This window comes from Strongylocentrotus purpuratus, unplaced genomic scaffold (assembly GCF_000002235.5).
Source record: "Strongylocentrotus purpuratus isolate Spur 01 unplaced genomic scaffold, Spur_5.0 spur5_scaffold_15, whole genome shotgun sequence".
Taxonomy (NCBI): Eukaryota; Metazoa; Echinodermata; class Echinoidea; order Camarodonta; family Strongylocentrotidae; genus Strongylocentrotus; species Strongylocentrotus purpuratus.
Genome location: NW_022145600.1, coordinates 391,066 through 409,773, shown reverse-complemented (window position 1 = coordinate 409,773; position 18,708 = coordinate 391,066). Strand labels below are relative to the sequence as shown.

The window sequence follows — 18,708 nt, the reverse complement described above, 5'->3', positions numbered from 1 at the left end:
TGTAATTAATTGACTGCAAGATTAAATTTATTTGAAGTCAACAGCCTGGAATCAAAGTTAGCATCAACGCACGTGTAAAAACATAACTCGGCATAAAAGGGTAAGACTTGTCCTTTACTTTGAACTGTTACTTGTAAGTATATACAATGAATGATCTACTAGTTAATATAGCTTAATATGATGCATTGAATTGATCTCAGTAACAAAATCCAACTAAACTTAGATTAAGAATCGCCGTGTGTGGATGCCAGCTCCAGCGAATCTCCCCATCGCACACATGTACACTAGCGCGTACAGAGTGATGGAGCGCCTCTGCTAGTGCTATGCCTGTGGACTGGCGCTCGCTTGCGATAGGATCCGCTGGGTTTCCACCCGCCCGGCCCGGCCTAGACCGAATTTTTCTGTCTCTTTCGTTCGTTAGCCTCTGATTTGGGTAGGTCGGCTCTCTCTTTAAGTCAAGGCAGCCCCCAAGAAAGCGAAGAAGCCAGTAAAGAAAACGACTGAAAACGAGAGAGCCGACCTACCCAAATCAGAGGCTACCGAACGAAAGAGACAGAAAAATTTGGTCTAGGCCCGGCCCTGCATGCCCCACACACAGGTATCAGCATTAGGCAGTTAGGCCTACTAATTCATGATCCTGGCTGGCTGTTTATTAAGATGGCCGGGCGACACTGCACAGCACCCCTGCTCTCCCAGAAATGGAGTACTGAGTAGATCTAGATCTATGAGGATAAAACAAGAGACAAGATTGAACAAATGAGAGAGAGAGAGAGGAGTCAGATGATCATGATGGAGTAAAAAAAAAAAGGAAATGTGAAATTGTGAGGGAGAGAGAGAGAAGATGACAGAAAACGAAGAGCTCTGGCAGTCTTGGAGGGAAGGGATGAGGTACCGCAGAGTAGGGAGGCCAATCCCAAAATCTAACTTTTTAATTACTCATTTAGGTGAGGTGTTGACGACGGCGTTCATCGTGTCACTACAACGATAAGTGTCAGTGGAAAAAGACAAATCCTAGTAGAGTCTATGTACTAGTTCACTACTAGTAACAGCGATACAAGTTTTTCCACAAATGAAATGTAAAAAGAGTTGAATGATGAACAAGTCACCCGGGAGTCCGGAGACAAAGTCGTCAAGTCCATGTTGGACGAAAAATTTGACCGGCACGATAAACAAAAACACAGTATCGACCTGTGTGTGCCTAAAGAAATAATCCCTCTGATTTCCACATGGAAATATCAGAAAAAGCCCCAATCGCTGGTGTAGCGCGATTGGTGAAAACAAGCGCACAAAATTACTATGCACGTATACGCGCTGTGCGTAACAATGACAAATCTACATAACAATAGGATATATTAACAAACCAGACAGAACCGGCTGGGCATGCCTGAAAAGCCAGACAGTGGACTACGCAAGGGAAATTAATTCTCCCTAGCCGCCATCTTGGCCATAGAAAAGCAATACGTATTAAACATGTACAAATCACTGCATAAAACGTTATATATAAAAGTTTTAAATGGTGACATTTGGTCACTACACCTTCATCTGTTATCTTACATTGTTAATGCATGTTTGTTCAACAGATGTACCTGAACTACTTGGATACGCCGTTTTAGATCGATGGTTTGTTTTTAATATACTGAGAAATGGCAAAGAACAAGAAGAGACGGAGCTTAACCTCCAAAGTGGAGCAACGCAGTAAGGCGACAGAGATTAAAAACAATCCATTTGAAGTTAAAATCAACAAACAAAAACACAACATCCTTGGAAGGAAGAACAAACATGGAAAAGGAGTGCCTGTAGTATCCAGATCAAAAGGACTGCAGAAGGTAAGAACCTAGAAAATGAACTATGATATGATTTTAATTGTCATGCAATTTAGCCGAGGCTGCGGAATGATGATCTTAATAAACTGAATTGAACTGAACTGAACTGAACTGAACTGAACTGAACTGAACTGAACTGAGTCAACTGACTTACTAAAACTGAAAAGCTTGGTCCAAATCAACCAATTCTTGGCCATTTCGGGTAATAAAATGTATTTGGGGTTCAAAACAGCTTTGTGTTTATCATATCTCAGAAACGTGATTCTGGCTCTATGTCACATTCAAAACACTTTTTTGGGGGCGTTTCAATATACCCATATCTAAAGACCTTTGAAAAATGATTTGCGTTTTATCACCTTAAAAAATTTGCCTGAAAGACGTTTAAAAACGCTGATTCTAGGCAAAAAAATGGACTATAAACGCACTCTCTGATGAGTTTGAGACTACCGGTATTGACTAACTCTGAATCCTGAATGTATGAAATGATATAATAACGCTCTAGATTATAAGTGTGTAGATGATAATGATAGTACAATAGCGCTTTCTTGTTTCAATATAACACTGTAAAAGAAAGCCTGTAACCCTTACTAATTGTTATGTAACACCTTACAGGTATATCTGATTTTGACGAAAATGTGCGTAAGACTTGAGGGAAAAAAGTCATGACACGACACTTCAAAAGTCCAAGCGGTTGCGACGCAATCTCCGAAAATGTCGAGGGGTACAGTACAGTAAGGGTTAAAAAAAATTCAAGTGCATGCTAGGAGAACCGTTTAGAATGTACTTGGTATATCCACAATTCCATATATGAAATGACCAAATCTATGTGAAATTCAATAACAGGTTTACTGTCAACATTGATTTTGTTTTTATGTGTTGTATAGAGAAATGCTACCCTGCTACAAGAATACAAACAGCGGCATAAAAGCAACAAGTTCCTTGACAAGAGACTAGGAGAGAATGATCCAGAGATGTCAGTAGAAGATAAGATGATGGAAAGATTTACTCTGGAAAAACAGGTTTGTTATAAATTCTCCTTTCTAAGGGGAGTTGTGATTTCTTCACACTTAAAGATTGTGATTGTTATATAAGAGGTTAACTTACCGCCTTTAGCAAGAGATGTCTGTCTATGTTGACAGTCTAGCACTTCTCCCTAATTTTCAACAAAACTTAATGGTCAATGGGCTTCCCAGTTTACAGTGCTCTAACTCTGGAATGTAAAGGTGCTTTAGAACAATTACATTTGTTTAGAAAACTTGTCCCTTTTACCCACAATATTGACTTAGCATTCTTATTGTAATGGTTGTAGGTTTTTCTTTCTGGTTGTTTATAATACTTTGAATGTTTCTTTTTTTCCCTAAAATTTCAAAGAAGCTTACCACTTAGTGTATCATTTTATAACTGTTTATATTTGTTTTCTTCTGAGAATTCATTAGAATTCAGTCAGAAGCTAGTTGCTGTCCAGTCGAGAGAAGTTTGTTATTTAAATGTTTGTTTGTTTGTTTATCCTTAGAGAAATCATGAAAAGTCTGGCATGTACAGCCTGAATACAGATGAAGACTTGACCCATTACGGTCAGTCGCTGTCCAGTTTAGAGAAGTTTGAAGAACCAGACCTTGCAAGTGATGATGAAGAGGGGGGCATGATAGATAGTAAGTATACGTTCTGATCGTAGAGGTTTGCTGGGCTATTTTTCACCCAAACTGATTTAGGAATTATGAAATAGAGAGTATGCATGTATCCCCCCCCCCCCACTTCCTCATTTAGAGGTGTTGTGGTCCTGTGGAAAATTCTCTGGACTGTGAACCACAAGGTACAGGGTTAACAATCCCTTCCACAGCAGTAATGTCCTTTGGCAAGACGCTAATCTACATTTGTCACACTCTTCCCAGGTGTCTTTAGTGGGTACCTTGTAGGAATATTCCTTGAATGCACTGAGTAATAAGGTTGCCGGAGCTAAAGCCGGGGTACTAATATCCGAAGTCCTTTGAAAGTGCATAGAGATGCTATGATGGCAGGATATTATGATTCAGTTCTTCATGTTTAAAATGTAATCTGTATTGTGGTGGGTCTCTAGAGTTTGTGTCTTTGAAATTCAGTGTCTTTTCATAATCTTTGCTTATTTCAGAAAAATTTGTAGCTGAAGAACATTTTGGAGGATTTCTAACCAAGAAGAAAACTGATGAGGTAAGAAAAGTAAACTCACAAAACAACTCTTGTCTAACCTGGTTCTTTATGAATGTTGATAATTTAATAATATTGCAATACCCTTGAAAAGTATATGCCTGATGAAGTTTGAATGGAATTTATTTATATTAGACATATTGTTATATATATTTTTAATTCAAAAATACTTATTTGAATTCATTATGATGTTTTTCAGTTGTGTAACTTTCTGTTTTGTATTTATTGTTTAGTGATGATAATAAATCATTTTACAAACTAAAAGGAATCTTAATGATAGTCAGAGGTAATGAGATCACATGACATCACTTGAAATAAGAGTCATTAATATAATGTATCATACAAAACCGAAAGCACTGTAACATGAAACAGACATTCTAAGAAAAGTTGTTGAAACATTTGTTATGGAAAATAGTTAATAACACTTTACTTAAACAAAACTTAAACAATATTATAGAACATGATTTTTGTGGTTGTTCCAAGTGCCTAAACTTACATAGCGATTAAACATATTCCTTGTATTTTGTCCATTATAAGTTTATACTATTTTTGTTTTTCTTAAAATATAGTTAGGTGTATTAGTTTTCTGCCATGTACTGTCCTGTGTGTTCAGGCAGTAGCCTAGGCATGGATATCTCTTTTTTTTTTTTTACATGCTTTCTGTTGTTATATTCAATAATAAAGTATGTGACTCAAAAATTGAGCTCAAAAAGCTATTATATTTTGAAGTACTGTGTACATCAGACCGGTAATTTATGTTGATAAGGTAATATTATGTTTTTGTTGTTGTGCGTATTTGATGTTTTCTTCCTTGGTCTATCTACATTTGTGTGTTTTAGGAAGGAAAGCCAAAGACAAGACAAGAAATATTTGAAGAAATCATCGCCAAATCTAAGAAAGATAAGGTAAATAGACTCTCTTACTCTCCATTTCTCTAGCTCTCTCAGTGTTGCATCAATTACTTATGTTAAAGTGTGTAACACCTTGTCAAAAAGTTGGATGGAAAGTTTTCTTGTTATTTGGTGAAAGAGGAATATGATAGTATTTCACTAAATTCACCTAAAAACAACATATTTCTATTGAATTGATATATTCCATGCTAAAGACTATCCAGGAGGAGGGGTTTAGATTACTTTAAGCATTAATAAGCATGGCATATTTCAGAGAACAGAGAGAATGAAAGAAAAATGGATCGATATTTAAAATACCACTCTACCACAAATGTAACTTATGATTATCTAAGTTGTAGCGATAATAGCATATTCCAGTTGTTATTTATGTTTTCTAATGTCTCTTCGGTAATATTTATGAATATGTTAATTTATAAAATCTACATGTCTAAGCTAATTCATGATGTTTTTCTATATTTTCAGTTCAACCGACAGAGTGAGAAAGAAGATGTTGTGAAGCTTACAGAGCAATTAGATCAAGATTTCAATGATGTCTCACAGTTCTTAGCCAAAGTCAAGGTATGTCACTCACATATAGGAAGATGTGTTGAAGCTTACAGAGCAATTAGATCAAGATTTCAATGATGTCACTAGTTATTATCCAAAGTCAAGGTATGTCACTCACATGTATCCCACCTACGTATCACTGTTGCAATAAACCTGTAAATTGTTAATTATCAATTTTATATCTCATGTAAAACGAATGACAATTTTATATCATCAATGAAACTGTAAATCGTATTCAAATATACACAATATTTGTTAAGTGTTCTATATATTTTAATGTGTTATCAATGCAATGTTATGCCATGTACTTTTTACTCTGTAAATTGAACAATTTCAGCTTTTAGCTGCATGTCCAATGATTTTTATCTCAATAAACCAATACAATACAATACAGTCATGTAATTCATCAGTTCCTGGTACCTTGAGAGGATTTGATGTTTGATATATGAATGGCTGGTTTGTATAGCGTACAATTTTTTATTCTTGTATACAGGATGTTGAGAAGGTATACAATATAACATAATGTTTAACATATATACTTCCATATAAAACTGAAGTGGAGGCTGGCATGTATCACTACATAGTTTGTGGTGTATTATGAAAACCTACAAAACCTCCTAATGAATTAATAATGACAAATGGAGTAATTGTTAGTTATTCTAAAAGGACCTTATTGCATATAAAAAGCTGCTTAAAGTCAATTTGATATGTTTTTATAAAAACATTGCTAAATATTTTCCAAGTTTGAAATTGAAAAGTAAATATTGGTCCATTCAAAAATTTTAATCTTGACTGTCCTCTGATCTTTTTTCCAGCGAGACAAGGATGAGGAAAGGAGGAAACCAGATGACTATGATATGTCAGTAAAAGAACTCATCTTTGATATGAGAGCTAAGGTATGTATATCAGATTTGATATTGAGATAAAGATTGAGATTACCCTTTTGAAATTGACATGATGGATTGATTGAATTCGCAACAAAGTACATATACTTCCAATCACTATCACTCATGAACCCTTTAGAATGGTGTCAACTAAATATCTTATCAGAATCTTAAATTGTTATAATTTTGATCGCTGAAGTGTGAGATATCAGCAACAGCAAGGATGGAGTATGCAATGACAGCGTGTTGCATAGATGTAGTCAAAGAACAGTCGAAGCATAAGGGTTTTTATTGATATTTACATTGATTATCGGTGCCTCTGTTCGATCCTTTTTAATGGGTACTAGATGATATGGAGCAGTGATGTAAATATCTTGGAATGATTGATGTACATTTTTGATTTAGTAAAAGGCTTCAGAGAGAATGAAAACTAATAGAGTAAATTGTGTAATATCAGGCAAAAGACAGATTAAAACCTCAGTAGTAATTGACATATATTTATTATTCAATAACAGGCTTCGGACAGATTGAAGACACCCGAGGAACTTGCCAAGGAGGAGAAGGAGAAACTAGAGAAGATGGAAACAGATCGACAGAGAAGAATGAAAGGAATCACGGAGACTGAAGAACAGGAGAATAAGAGAAGGATGCAGTACTTATCAGCTGATGATCTCAATGATGGGTAAAGAGTTCTAAAATGAATCAGGATATGTTGAAATAAGTTTTAAAGAATGAAATTTCTTCTGCAGTATGAGAACATGTACACTGATAGTTATTATTACGTATTATGTTGTTAGAGAGTATTAGAAATGAAGTTAGTTTAGTATAAAAATGGCTGATTAATAGTTGGATGGATTTTCCCCTGGCCATGTAAAATCTTGTGTCTGTAACCTTCTTGTTCAATTAAACAAAATGCGATGACTAAATTCATGTTCAACAAAAGTAAAAGCTTAGATCAGACTAGAACCCAGTCTATCATACTATGTTTAACTCAAATTCAGACAGAGCTAAATACCAGCGTCAGGATTAGATAGTAGATAAGTAGAAAATGGACGTTATAGTTTTATCTATCAAGTCATACCTATTTTTATGCCTCCGTTACGAAGTAGCCGGAGGCATTATGTTTTCGGGTTGTCCGTCCGTCTGTACGTACGTACGTCTGTACGTACCTACGTCTATACGTACGTACGTCCCGTTCTCGTGATCGCGTTATCTCAAGAACCGATTGATGGATTCCTGCCAAAATTAGGTCATGTATGTTACTTGCAGAGCCAATGAACTGAGTAGATTCTTGGTTCATAAGGTCGAAGGTCAAAGGTCATGGGCTCATTATGTATGCAGAAATAGCTTGTGAACACATTCTCATTAGAACTGACAGATGGATTACTATTTAACTCAGGACATCTTGCAGAGCCAATGAACTGAGTAGATTTTAGGGTCATGAGGTCAAAGATCAAAGGGTCATATATGTATATGAGAAATTGCTTGTAATCACGATATTCCAGGGCGCGACAAACCCGCTTGCCCGACGTCCCGGGGCAACCAAATTGAGCCGTCGGGCAAGTAAATCAAATTATCACTTGCCCGATTCGGGCAAGTGATACTTTTACAGTAATTTCCTAGTGTCCAAGAACTCTACCATTCACCCGTCAACTTCTTACCCGTCGTCAAAATCCAGAAGCAAAAAAGCGATCGTTCCGATTTCGAAAAAACTTCACAGACAGCTAGCCAGCTCAGCTAGCTCAGCGCGCATGCAACAGTGACACTTCAAGCCATGAATGCCGCTCCGCCTCCACGCACGGCCGGCCGTGAGCTAGCTAGAGACAGCTAGCGCGATCGTACCAGCTGCGAGCTTATTCGCGCTCTCTCTCTCTAGCTCTGCAGGCCGCACCGACAGGCCTTTGCTATTCTCTGATTGCGATTGGTTGAATCACGCCAAATATGACGTCATTATTCTAGGGAAATGAACACGTGCGAATCGGAATGGAATAAACAACAGGGATTTTCTAGTAAGTACAAAAAGTCAAATGTTTGATATTTATTCATAATGACTGTTAATGATTGTGAACATATTATTTAAAACTCGCTGCTCATATAAATCAGATGAATGTTTTTGTCTCGTTTTCAATTTATTACTGCGGTCTCAAGATCCGACCGAGCGAGTCATTTTGATAATAGTATCGAGACCCCCAGAATATAAGCCGTTGTTGTTTTGTTTTCATGGTTTTAGCGACGTTGTTTAGTCTAGTTTTCGCATACTTATCCGAGATTTATCGTAAAATATCTTCAATATTATTATTTAGTAAGAATTTACAAATTTTGGCATGATATTTATAGCAGTGAATGATGAAATAAAAATGTCCGTACTTTATTTAAAATAGTTGATTACCCATTATTTACATGACGTTTCTTGATGGAAGAGTTGACCCAAATTATTAACAGCTGAAAATTAGCCTACGTTTCCAAATGACAGCGGCTTGCACAGACACACATGTGATGTTGCACCATGGTACATGTGGCTACCATTAATGACATGTTTGTATCATATTTTTTACAACAGGGTCATTATGCTTTTTTACATGACTGAATATTAAAAACTTAAACCTGCTTGAACCATTCTACCTTGCCGAGATTCATGTGAATCTGATTATTTATGGAGAATCAATAAAATGCGTTTTTTAAACCTTCAACCATCCTTTGTTGACCATTTTCTTTGACATATTAGGTTATTATTCAGTACAGTTACACTGTACATGTATGTGCATTAATTTGCTATCTAAAACACTAACTTATCATTACGAGATAATAAATGCTTTAACCTCGAGTCCTTTTTCGCTTTAAAGTTTTGGGCAAGTGGAAATATTGTTTGGGCAAGTAAATTGAAAACCCACTTGCCCGACAGGGCAAGTGGTGAAAAAAATTCTTGTAGCACCCTGTATTCTGAGAACCTGTTAATGGATTACAATTGAACTTGAATTCGAAAAATGTGTTCTGTTTTGGTTTGTAAAATTGCTCTATGATGGAGGCATCATTTTCGACTGCGCGCAGTCGAATTCCATCTAGTTTAATGTTTAATTTGATTTGAATTGATATTTTGCAGGTTTGAGCTAACCCGAGACAATCGTAGCACTCTCAGCTATAGAGATGGTGTTCCTTCATTTGGTTTTGATCAAGGTATGGTATAATATCTAAGAATATATTTAAACTCAAATCTGCTTGGTAGTAGCTTGAAACATATGAGAACAACGTAAATTTTGATCATTGATATGAAAAATGTGTAATTAATATTTAGTTGTAGAGAAAGAGAGAGAGGAATTAATTGATAACTAGATATCGATAGATCTGTAAAATTGCTCTTGTAATTTACATGCTGAGGAAGAGATATATCAAGAGTTATGAGGTGATGTTATTATATTCTACAGGTGAATCTGACTCTGAGGAGAAGGAGGAAGAAGGAGAAGAAGAAGTTCAAGAGGATGATGAAGAAGAAGAAGAAGATGATGAAAGTGAAGAGGGAGAGGAGGAGGAGGAAGACAATGCTTCTGATTTGGATTCTGAAACTGATGAGGATGACGATGAGGATGATAGGACCGTGAAGGAGATTAAAAGCTCATTAAAGAAAGGCAATAAGCAGAGTGTTACCAAGAAAGTATCCATTCAAGAACCCGTGGAGAAAAAGAAGGTATGTATCAATCAATCTTTCTTCTTCACTTCAAGGTAAATTACAGTGTTGGTCAAGGATTTATTTATTTTATTGATTTACAAATTTTCAGAATGTGCCTTAACACAATTTTTCTTCAGAAGCTGCTAAAATACTGAAGTCATGTAGAAGCTTGAAACTTTGAATATGTCTCTACAAACATCATTTAAATACTGTGAATCATTTGAACTGTTTTAGCCCACATTGTTAATTCACTCTCTTTAATATTGATGATATTTTCAGCTGTGATAACCTTTGTCCCTTAAGTTCCTCTCAGAAACTTTTATTTCATTAGCTGGATGTACAGATGTGATTATAGTTACTTGTTACTACATGAAACAGTGAATTGAACCTGTTGATTTTAATAGAGATTCTTTTCTTTATTTATTTTTTTCTCTATCAATATGATTTGATTATACAGAAGATAGAAGAGATGATGAGGCTAGCCAAAGAAGAGCTTCCATACACATTCAAAGGTAAATTTATTACTTTTTTCTACTTTAATAGGCTATATTAGAGACTTCTAATCTTATAAATTCCATTATTGATTGCAAAAAAAATATGTATACTCTGCATTCTTATTGAAATTGCGTACAGTAAACAACTTTGTGTTGTCTAAAGTATTTTGTATGTTTTGGGGTTATATTTTACATTGTAAGAAATTCCAGCTATTGTTAATATTAGACCCAGCATATCTTGACTAAGATTGGGCTCTGAGTAGCTAAGTTTCCCCTCTACCTGTCTGTCAGAGCAACAGGTTATGAAATATGATAATATGAACCTATATCCATTTTATCATGTACCATTGCTTTATTGTTCTTTAAATAGTGCTTTAGGTGTTCAATAAATAGTGATATTTATTACTTGTCTTGATAAAATTGAAACTGTGAATAATAATAATAATAATAATAAATTTATATAGCGCAGCTTTTATATAAAATATATTCAGCTGCGCTGGTTAAGAGCTCCTTTGCACTAGATTCTACAAAATAAGAACTCTCAATTAAAGGGAAAGTCCACCCCAAAAATAAGTTTGTTTCGATAGAGGCAGAATAATAAGAAAATCAGGTGAGTGAAAGTTTGAGCAAATTCTGAATGAAAATAAGAAAGTTATGAATTATTGAAGTTGTGATCAATCAAACACAAATTGGCAACTCTATGACGTATCATGCGAGCTCAACTTCCATTTGCTCAGTACTAAAAAAATCTAAAATTTTCATTTTCCCTCAAGAAAAATTTCAACCATACATGCACCCTAAATATAATAATTGCAAATATGTTTCTATACTCCCCCTGCAAGGAACAAATATATATTCCGTCATCAATAACGAAGAAAACATGATTTTATGGAATATTATGCACAAAGCAAATGAAGGAGAGCTCGTATAATAAGTCACAGAGTTGCCAATTTGTATTTATTGATCACAACTTCAATAATTCATAACTTTCTTATTTTCATTCAGAATTTGCTCAAACTTTCACTCACCTGATTTTCTTATTATTCTGCCTCTATCGAAACAAACTTATTTTGGGGGTGGACTTTCCCTTTAAACAGATAAGTTTTTAAATTGGATTTGAAAACATTGAGGGATGGAGTGCTTCGTATTTCTATTGGCAAGCTATTCCATAGTTTGGGGGCAGCAATAGCAAAAGCACAGTCCCCGAGAGTTTTGCCATGGGGGAATCTGAAACAATTGCATTTCAATCAATTGAATTGATTTTAATTCTTAATATCTATATCATTGTTATTTTCGCATCAGCACCAACATGTCTAGAAGAGTTAGAGGGCGTATTAACTGGCCACTCCCCTAGCAACCAGCTGACGATCATAGAGAGAATGATTAAATGCCATCATCCTAGTCTATCTGATGGTAACAAAGCTAAGCTAGAGACTCTCACTACATGCATCTATCAGCTCATGGGAAAGTATGTCAAAGAAGGCAAGGACTTACAGCCACAGTTCATCAATGGGCTCACCAAGTAAGTAGTTATCATTTAACATCCCACTTTCGATACATTACACAGGCTAATGTGAGAACTAGACCTTAGTGGTCATATTTGTATCATATCGTAGAAAAAGAAAAGAAAATGAAACAACTAACACAAACCCTTGGCGGTTAAAATGAAATCTTCCAAACTGATATAAATTTATAATATTTATCTCTTCAATTATGTTGTTCAAAGATATGAATTTTAGTTTAATGACATTAAGTCCTAGTGCATGCCTATCACTTTTGTTCATTTTGTCTCATATCTCATTAAAGTTTGTACAAATCTGGGTTTTCTCGGACCGTTATTGATTATAATAAAGATTCGTACGTTTTTATTGTGTGAGGCATGTCTGAACTCAAGGTAACTCTTTACAAGTGGATAAACCTGTCTTTCTCCTAGGCATCTATATGACCTGACACAGACCTGTGCTCTGGCCTCGGGGAACAGTCTGATGGGGATTATCTGTGAGAAATATGAATCATTTAACAAGGAAACTGAAGACAGAGGAAGATCAACCTTTCCTTCATTAGATGTGGTGAGTGGAATTATCCCCTCTCCCCTACCCCTTGTCAACAACCTCCTAACTACCTCTTGATGAGATTACACCTGTCACAACAAAGGTTGCACCCTTCCAACTATTAAAGATTGCCCCATCCATCAAAGCTTTCTCTTCTGAAATTACATACCCGTCCCGAACAATATTACTACTCCATGATAACTACTGTATCACTCCAGCCAATAATTGATGATTTTCTATTTTCTTAGTTATTGATGAAGGAAGAGATAAATTACATGGAGGGAGTTGTGTAAAAGATGTGTCATATAAAATGTCAAGAGCTCACCTATAATGAAATATTTTATTTAGAAAACATTGAAATGGATTCTTTGACACACACAATATAGAGAAGATGCTCTCAAAGTAACAAAGTATATCAAAGGGCTGTCAACTTGTTTTTGATAGCTCATTTAAAACTTGGAAACTTTCATGTGATTTTCACCAAACTTTCATTTATATGTATCGCTCAGTCCTCTGCCCATGTTTCTTCTCAACTTAATGTCAGATTTGACTTCCCTTTGTAGTAGGATAATAGATAAATCATGCAAGCAGTAAATAAGTTTCTTCTTGATCTGAAATTTGAAAGTGTTCTAATTTCATCTTCCTTGCAGCTTCTATACTTCAAGCTAGTCTCGGCCCTCTTCCCAACATCTGACTTTCGTCACAGTGTTGTTACTCCCACTATGCTTTTCATGGGAGCTATTTTGAGCCAATGTCAGGTGAGGTCATGTCAGGATGTGACCTTTGGCCTCTTCATCTGCAATCTCTTCCTCAAGGTCAGTACAGTAACCTCTAAGCTCCACTATGATACATGTATATGACTGGCCAAGACAGCAGTGTTTCATTTGAAATGAAATTGAGTTCTCAACCCTTGCCTGCAGGAACCAAGTGGCCCCTGTATTAAGCCTATGAGAGTGAGAGAATTCAGCATTCATAAGATCAAGTTTTTTATTAATAATAATAATGATGATAAAACCGTGATTATGAAGCGCTTTCCACCAAAGTCTATTACTAGGTGTGCTTTGTATAGATACTTGTATATGCTTTCTATCAAAAGAGAGTGTCGAATTGACGCTAATGCTTCATATCTTATATTCTGTGTGGGCTAAACTCACTATTCTCATCCGAGCTATTATAATGGAAGCATATCATATTTCTGTTCTCAGAACGTGTCGTTGTCCAAGCGTCTTGTTCCTGAGGTGATGAACTTCTTACAAGGTATTCTCTACATGGCCTCGGACCATGAGAGTAAGACAGCAGGACTCGTGGTGGCGCCCTTCAAACAGTCAGGTAGATTCTCCAAGCTCCTTAGACACGAAGGGACAAGGTCAGTGTGAATCACTTTATGTGTTCTATTCGAGTCAATAAAGTAGCCAAGTTAGACGTGATGTTCAGGTTAACTGTGTATTGATTTACTCCATGTTTGTGGGGTTGTTTTCGGAGTTATACGAGCATGCATACCTTTACAATTGGTATGCAGTGTGATACATGTAGATACGCATGAAGAAATATAGTTCTGATCGTAAGATATACAAGTCAGTATGAATTACTTGATCATTTCTTCACTTTGATCTTAGCATTGTGTTTGATGTAATCTGTAGCTGTTAGGCCTGGGAGACTTCTGTAGCCGTTCAAATATTCATCTAAATATATATCTTAGAATAATTGGAATTAAACCCTCATGGGTATATCAAAAGTAAGAAAAAGAAGAATATTTATTTCAGGGCCCCTGTCAATTTTGAAACAAAAAGACTTTTTATGTAAACTCATGGTCTTACAAAAAAACCTAACCTAATATTTACAATGCAACACTTCTTCCCCACTTAAATTATTGCAATATCATTTGGGGTAATACTTACAAAAAAAAACTGTTCAAGATTTATATGTTACAGAAACGTGCAGCTCGGTTAATAACAAATAGTCATTATATGTCTCCAAGTTTACCATTATTTATTAAACTGAAAATTATTCCTGTATATGATTTGATCAAACTTAATACTTGTATATTTATGTTTAAATTTCATAAAAACCTGTTACCATCTGTTTTTAATAATATGTTCCACACAAATTCTTCTATTCACAATTACCCCACTCTTCAACGTCTAAATTTACATCACCCACTCTGTCGTTCAACTTCACTGTATAATTCTATATCATCTGTTGGGGTACGGGAGTGGAATTCCTTGAATTATGACCTAAGATCAAGTTCTACAATTACCAGATTTAAATCAATGTATAAAAAGAGTATTTTTCAATCCATGGTTGAGTAAGTACTTCTCTTTCCCATCTTTTTTCTACTTTTATCTCTTTCTGCCCTATTCTTCGCTTCCTTCTATTCTTTCTCTGTAACCTTCTTTCTGAACGTGTGTGTGTGTTGATGTACGGGTGCGTACTTGTATTATTTAAGTCCTTTACTTTTTTTTGTTAATTTATGTGCATTATCTTCTTATTGTTTGTTTGCAGGGCCCCGATTACAAGCAGATTTCTGCTTCTTAGGGGTCCTAACCATTATATTGTATATTGTATATTGTATTTTCATTGTAAATTGTTTTTATACTGGTTAAATAAATGAAATGAAAATGAAATGAAATGAAAACACCAGGACTTACTTTGTATACTTCTTTTACTGAATATTTGATAGCTGGTGTTGGAAAATATATGAAAATTATTAATTTTTACCTTTCATGAAACCTTTACTTAATTCTTTCTAGTTATCATAGCAAATTTGTGTTGAATACCTTCATGGTTTGGTCTATATTTTGACATGTGGATACCATTGTTATGTCATGATCTACTGCATGTGTGTAGGGAAACTCATGTTTTGATCCATACTGTTATACAAGGATACCATGGTTGTTATATTACACAGTGAAGCTCAGCTGAGACCAGTGAAGATCCTGGACCTGGTGACAGACCTTGAGGACCTAGACCAAGCAGAGTTCTCTACCTGGGCTCTAGGTCTAACCTGTCATCTCCTACACCAGTTCTCGACACTCTATGTAGATCTACCCAGTTATTCAGAGATCTTCTCTCCAATCTACATCCTCTTACAAGACAAAGAATTGCTTCTTAACAAATATCATCATGATGTTCAGGTGAGGCACTATTTCTACATCATTTTTCTTCTCAGAGAAACTTTGCACTAGTGTAATTTCATCCTTAAGTCTTTGTACTTTATTTGTTAAATATTGCGTATGGATAAAAAGAAGTTCATTCATGTGTTGATCATGAAAGAGTAAATTAGGGGTACAACTATCTAAATCATTCATATGTTTATTTGTTAATGTTTTGAAAAATGCAAAAGTCTAGCAAAGTATTAAATCTTCAACAGATAGCATAATTAGGGGAACTAGAGTTGCTCATCGTATGCTATCCTTCTTCAACCTCTGTTACATTCATACAAAGTCTTGGAGATACCAGTCCTGAAAATATTTCTTACAAATTCCTTCCTTGACATTGGTCACATTCTTGACGATGTGCAAGTACCAATATTCAATTGCATGAATACATTGTGTTGGTGTGTTTGATTGACTGTCTAACCACATCATTTTGCATTTACAGTCACTAGGAGATGAGGTCCTTTCGCACATAGAGGGCAGCAGACAGAGAACGAGGAGAGTTCTTGAAGTTGAGAAGAAGAAACCAGCTCCTCTTAAGATGTTTGAACCAAAGATTGAAGAAAAGTAAGCAACACTTTTTCCAACTTATACTTACTGAAATGTATTTACATAACAAGTTGCCCTAAATATGCAACCAAATTGTTTTTGAAATTTCCAGCATTATTTTTTGATGTAAAATATCTTGATATTAGTGATTTTGAGACACTGTTATTGAGTGAGAGAAAAAGGGGGTTCAGGAGAATAAAAATGCAAAGTTCAGTCAATTTTCACTTGTAAACTTGACAACTGTTTGAGTTTTATGTGTGGGTACTGGGATTTGGGAATTAATGGTTCATGTCTTCCAATTCAGCCAATATAAAACCCTGCATCAAGACAAGACATGAGTTGGTACTAATTTTCCTATTACTTTTTGTGATATCTTGTTTTGCAGTTATGATCCTACAAGGAAATATCGTAGTTCCGGTAACAAGGAACATGATGAACAGCAGAGGTTGAAACATCGTCATCGTAGAGAGATGAAGGGTGCCGTCAGAGAGATCCGGAAAGATACTCAGTTTATTGCTCGACAGAAACTCAAAGAACAGAAAGAGAGGTGAGCTGACATTGGGTTATGGCTATTTGAATAATCTTAATTGTTATGTGAAGATGGGGCTCATTATTTATCATTTTGTTCTTTCCCTTCAGAATCCTTTTCGTACACTACTTCCACTTTCTCTCTCTCTCTCTCTCTCTTCCAGAATGAACCCTTTTCTTTTCTATTTCTGTCATCAATTTATCCTTTCCTTCAGATTTGTGTTTGTTATCTGGCCACTATCCAATTTATTATCCTTCGCTCTGTCTATCATTGACTATGTATCATTCGTTCTGACATCTTTCTTTCATTTCTACAGGGATGATGAGAGGAAGGAGAAGGTCATGCGTCTTCATCAGATGTTAGCGACCCAGGAAGGAGATTTCAGGGATATCAAACGCAAGAAGCGAAAACCGTAAAGGGATCACCTTATCTTTCACCTCCTAGCTTCCTCCACATGCCTTGTCTACAGGCGGAACTCCTTGCAGGTGGCAAAGTGGATTTAAAGGGTCTGAAAAAACTGTTCAGACTAGACTACTCCATAGGCCCTGTACTGTAGCTGCTCCGAGTTTAACACAACCATAGAGACTGACAGAATGTATGCATGAGCTTTATTGAATTTGTTGAAGTATCAAAATAAGGCCTGTGCCTGCAGACTACTCTTCTCACTCTATGTTTCATATGGACCAGTAGAGAATTAAGCCGGTTTTTAGGTAACCAGTTCTGAAAGTGCGCACCCAAATGCCCTGGAGCAGTTTCAGAGGCGTATCACATCTAAGGGTAATGTGCTGTAGTGATGGACTCTTTAAGTTCTTTTGATACTAGCTCAAATTAGAAAAGTGCTTGTTTCAAGAAAACAATACGAGCATGGATTTGAGAGATTGCAGCTACACTGGTACAAGTAACAATAACTTACAAGACTCTTTTTACAGTCTTCTAAGATAACCACACAGCAAACATTTAAAGCAGGATGCAGGATAGAGCCTTGACGTTTAACCCTACCAAGTCTTAATGAGTACAAGGTTCTGGTAGGTAGGGAAAGATCAAGAAGGTGTTCCATTGTCTTCCCTGACCCCCCCCCCCCCCCCATACGTAGTTTGCCCTTTTTCATTTGAACCCATTTCTGCATACATATACTGGTACATATTCTCATCATCCATTTACTCTCCCAAGGTAATATAGATGTAGGACACGCTCATTTGAACCCGATAGTAGGGGGAGTCACTTGGACTGAATGAAAGCTTGTGAATGTTCACACTATAGAGGTCATTTATCTTGTTTGACCCTAATTATCATATAAACCTTCCTACCAATCTATTTCTTGACATTGAATTTTATAGATTACTTAATCAATGGATTACAAAGGCAATAAGCAAGTTCGTAATTAGGATTTGCACATGGGCAGATAAAGGTCATTCGTACCCAAATTGTAAAACCATTGAGACGAATACTCGGATCGTGCCCTTGGAAGTTATGTAATCAGTATTCATTTATGCACCAACAGTATATTTATCTGATACACAGGTGGAAGTATTCTTCTCAAGAGGCAAACAAAAGGTATTCATGAAGCACCTCCATTACTTCGGCAGTGATTATTCTAAAATGCACACGTGGGAAGTATCCATTGTGTCAAAGATCTGTTGATATTTTGGGGTCATGCGTTCCAGAGCTATTTACGAACTCGCTTATTGAATGACAGCCAAGTGATCTAAATGGTTATTATTTCTCCACCATGGAAAGTGGCGTCTGATCAGGCAAATAGTGGGAGGAGGGGTCCATTTCACAAAACACAATGACTAGCCTCCATAAAGTGGGCTCAGACCCTTGTGATTCCCCTCATATGCTCCTCCCCTAATCATGTTGAAATAAGAGCTTTGAATGTAATTATACATTGCTCTTTAGGTCAAAGAGCAACTTTTTT

General features: G+C 36.0%; 1 protein-coding gene across 1 annotated transcript; it reads left to right on the top strand.

Moving 5' to 3' along the window:
* The first annotated feature begins 50 nt into the window (after positions 1 to 50).
* LOC578764 (nucleolar protein 14) lies at positions 51 to 17,626 on the top strand. Its single transcript, XM_030985290.1, has 20 exons — positions 51 to 133; positions 1,581 to 1,826; positions 2,708 to 2,842; positions 3,337 to 3,475; positions 3,952 to 4,010; positions 4,847 to 4,912; positions 5,381 to 5,476; positions 6,280 to 6,360; positions 6,864 to 7,030; positions 9,449 to 9,522; positions 9,771 to 10,030; positions 10,470 to 10,524; positions 11,809 to 12,028; positions 12,440 to 12,575; positions 13,208 to 13,372; positions 13,763 to 13,923; positions 15,466 to 15,691; positions 16,158 to 16,279; positions 16,647 to 16,808; positions 17,107 to 17,626. The coding sequence occupies exons 2-20, from the start codon at positions 1,644 to 1,646 to the stop codon at positions 17,204 to 17,206; spliced, it is 2,607 nt and encodes an 868-aa protein (XP_030841150.1). The 5' UTR covers positions 51 to 133; positions 1,581 to 1,643; the 3' UTR covers positions 17,207 to 17,626.
* The last annotated feature ends 1,082 nt before the right edge of the window (positions 17,627 to 18,708 follow it).

What these genes read in the sequence shown, in the direction of transcription:
- LOC578764 (XM_030985290.1), top strand. Translation starts at nt 1,644, where the DNA reads ATGGCAAAGAACAAGAAGAGACGGAGCTTAACCTCCAAAGTGGAGCAA. An exon ending in GATTTACTCTGGAAAAACAG is followed by an intron (nt 2,843 to 3,336) that starts GTTTGTTATAAA and finishes GTTTATCCTTAG; the next exon opens with AGAAATCATGAAAAGTCTGG. An exon ending in TCTTTGATATGAGAGCTAAG is followed by an intron (nt 6,361 to 6,863) that starts GTATGTATATCA and finishes ATTCAATAACAG; the next exon opens with GCTTCGGACAGATTGAAGAC.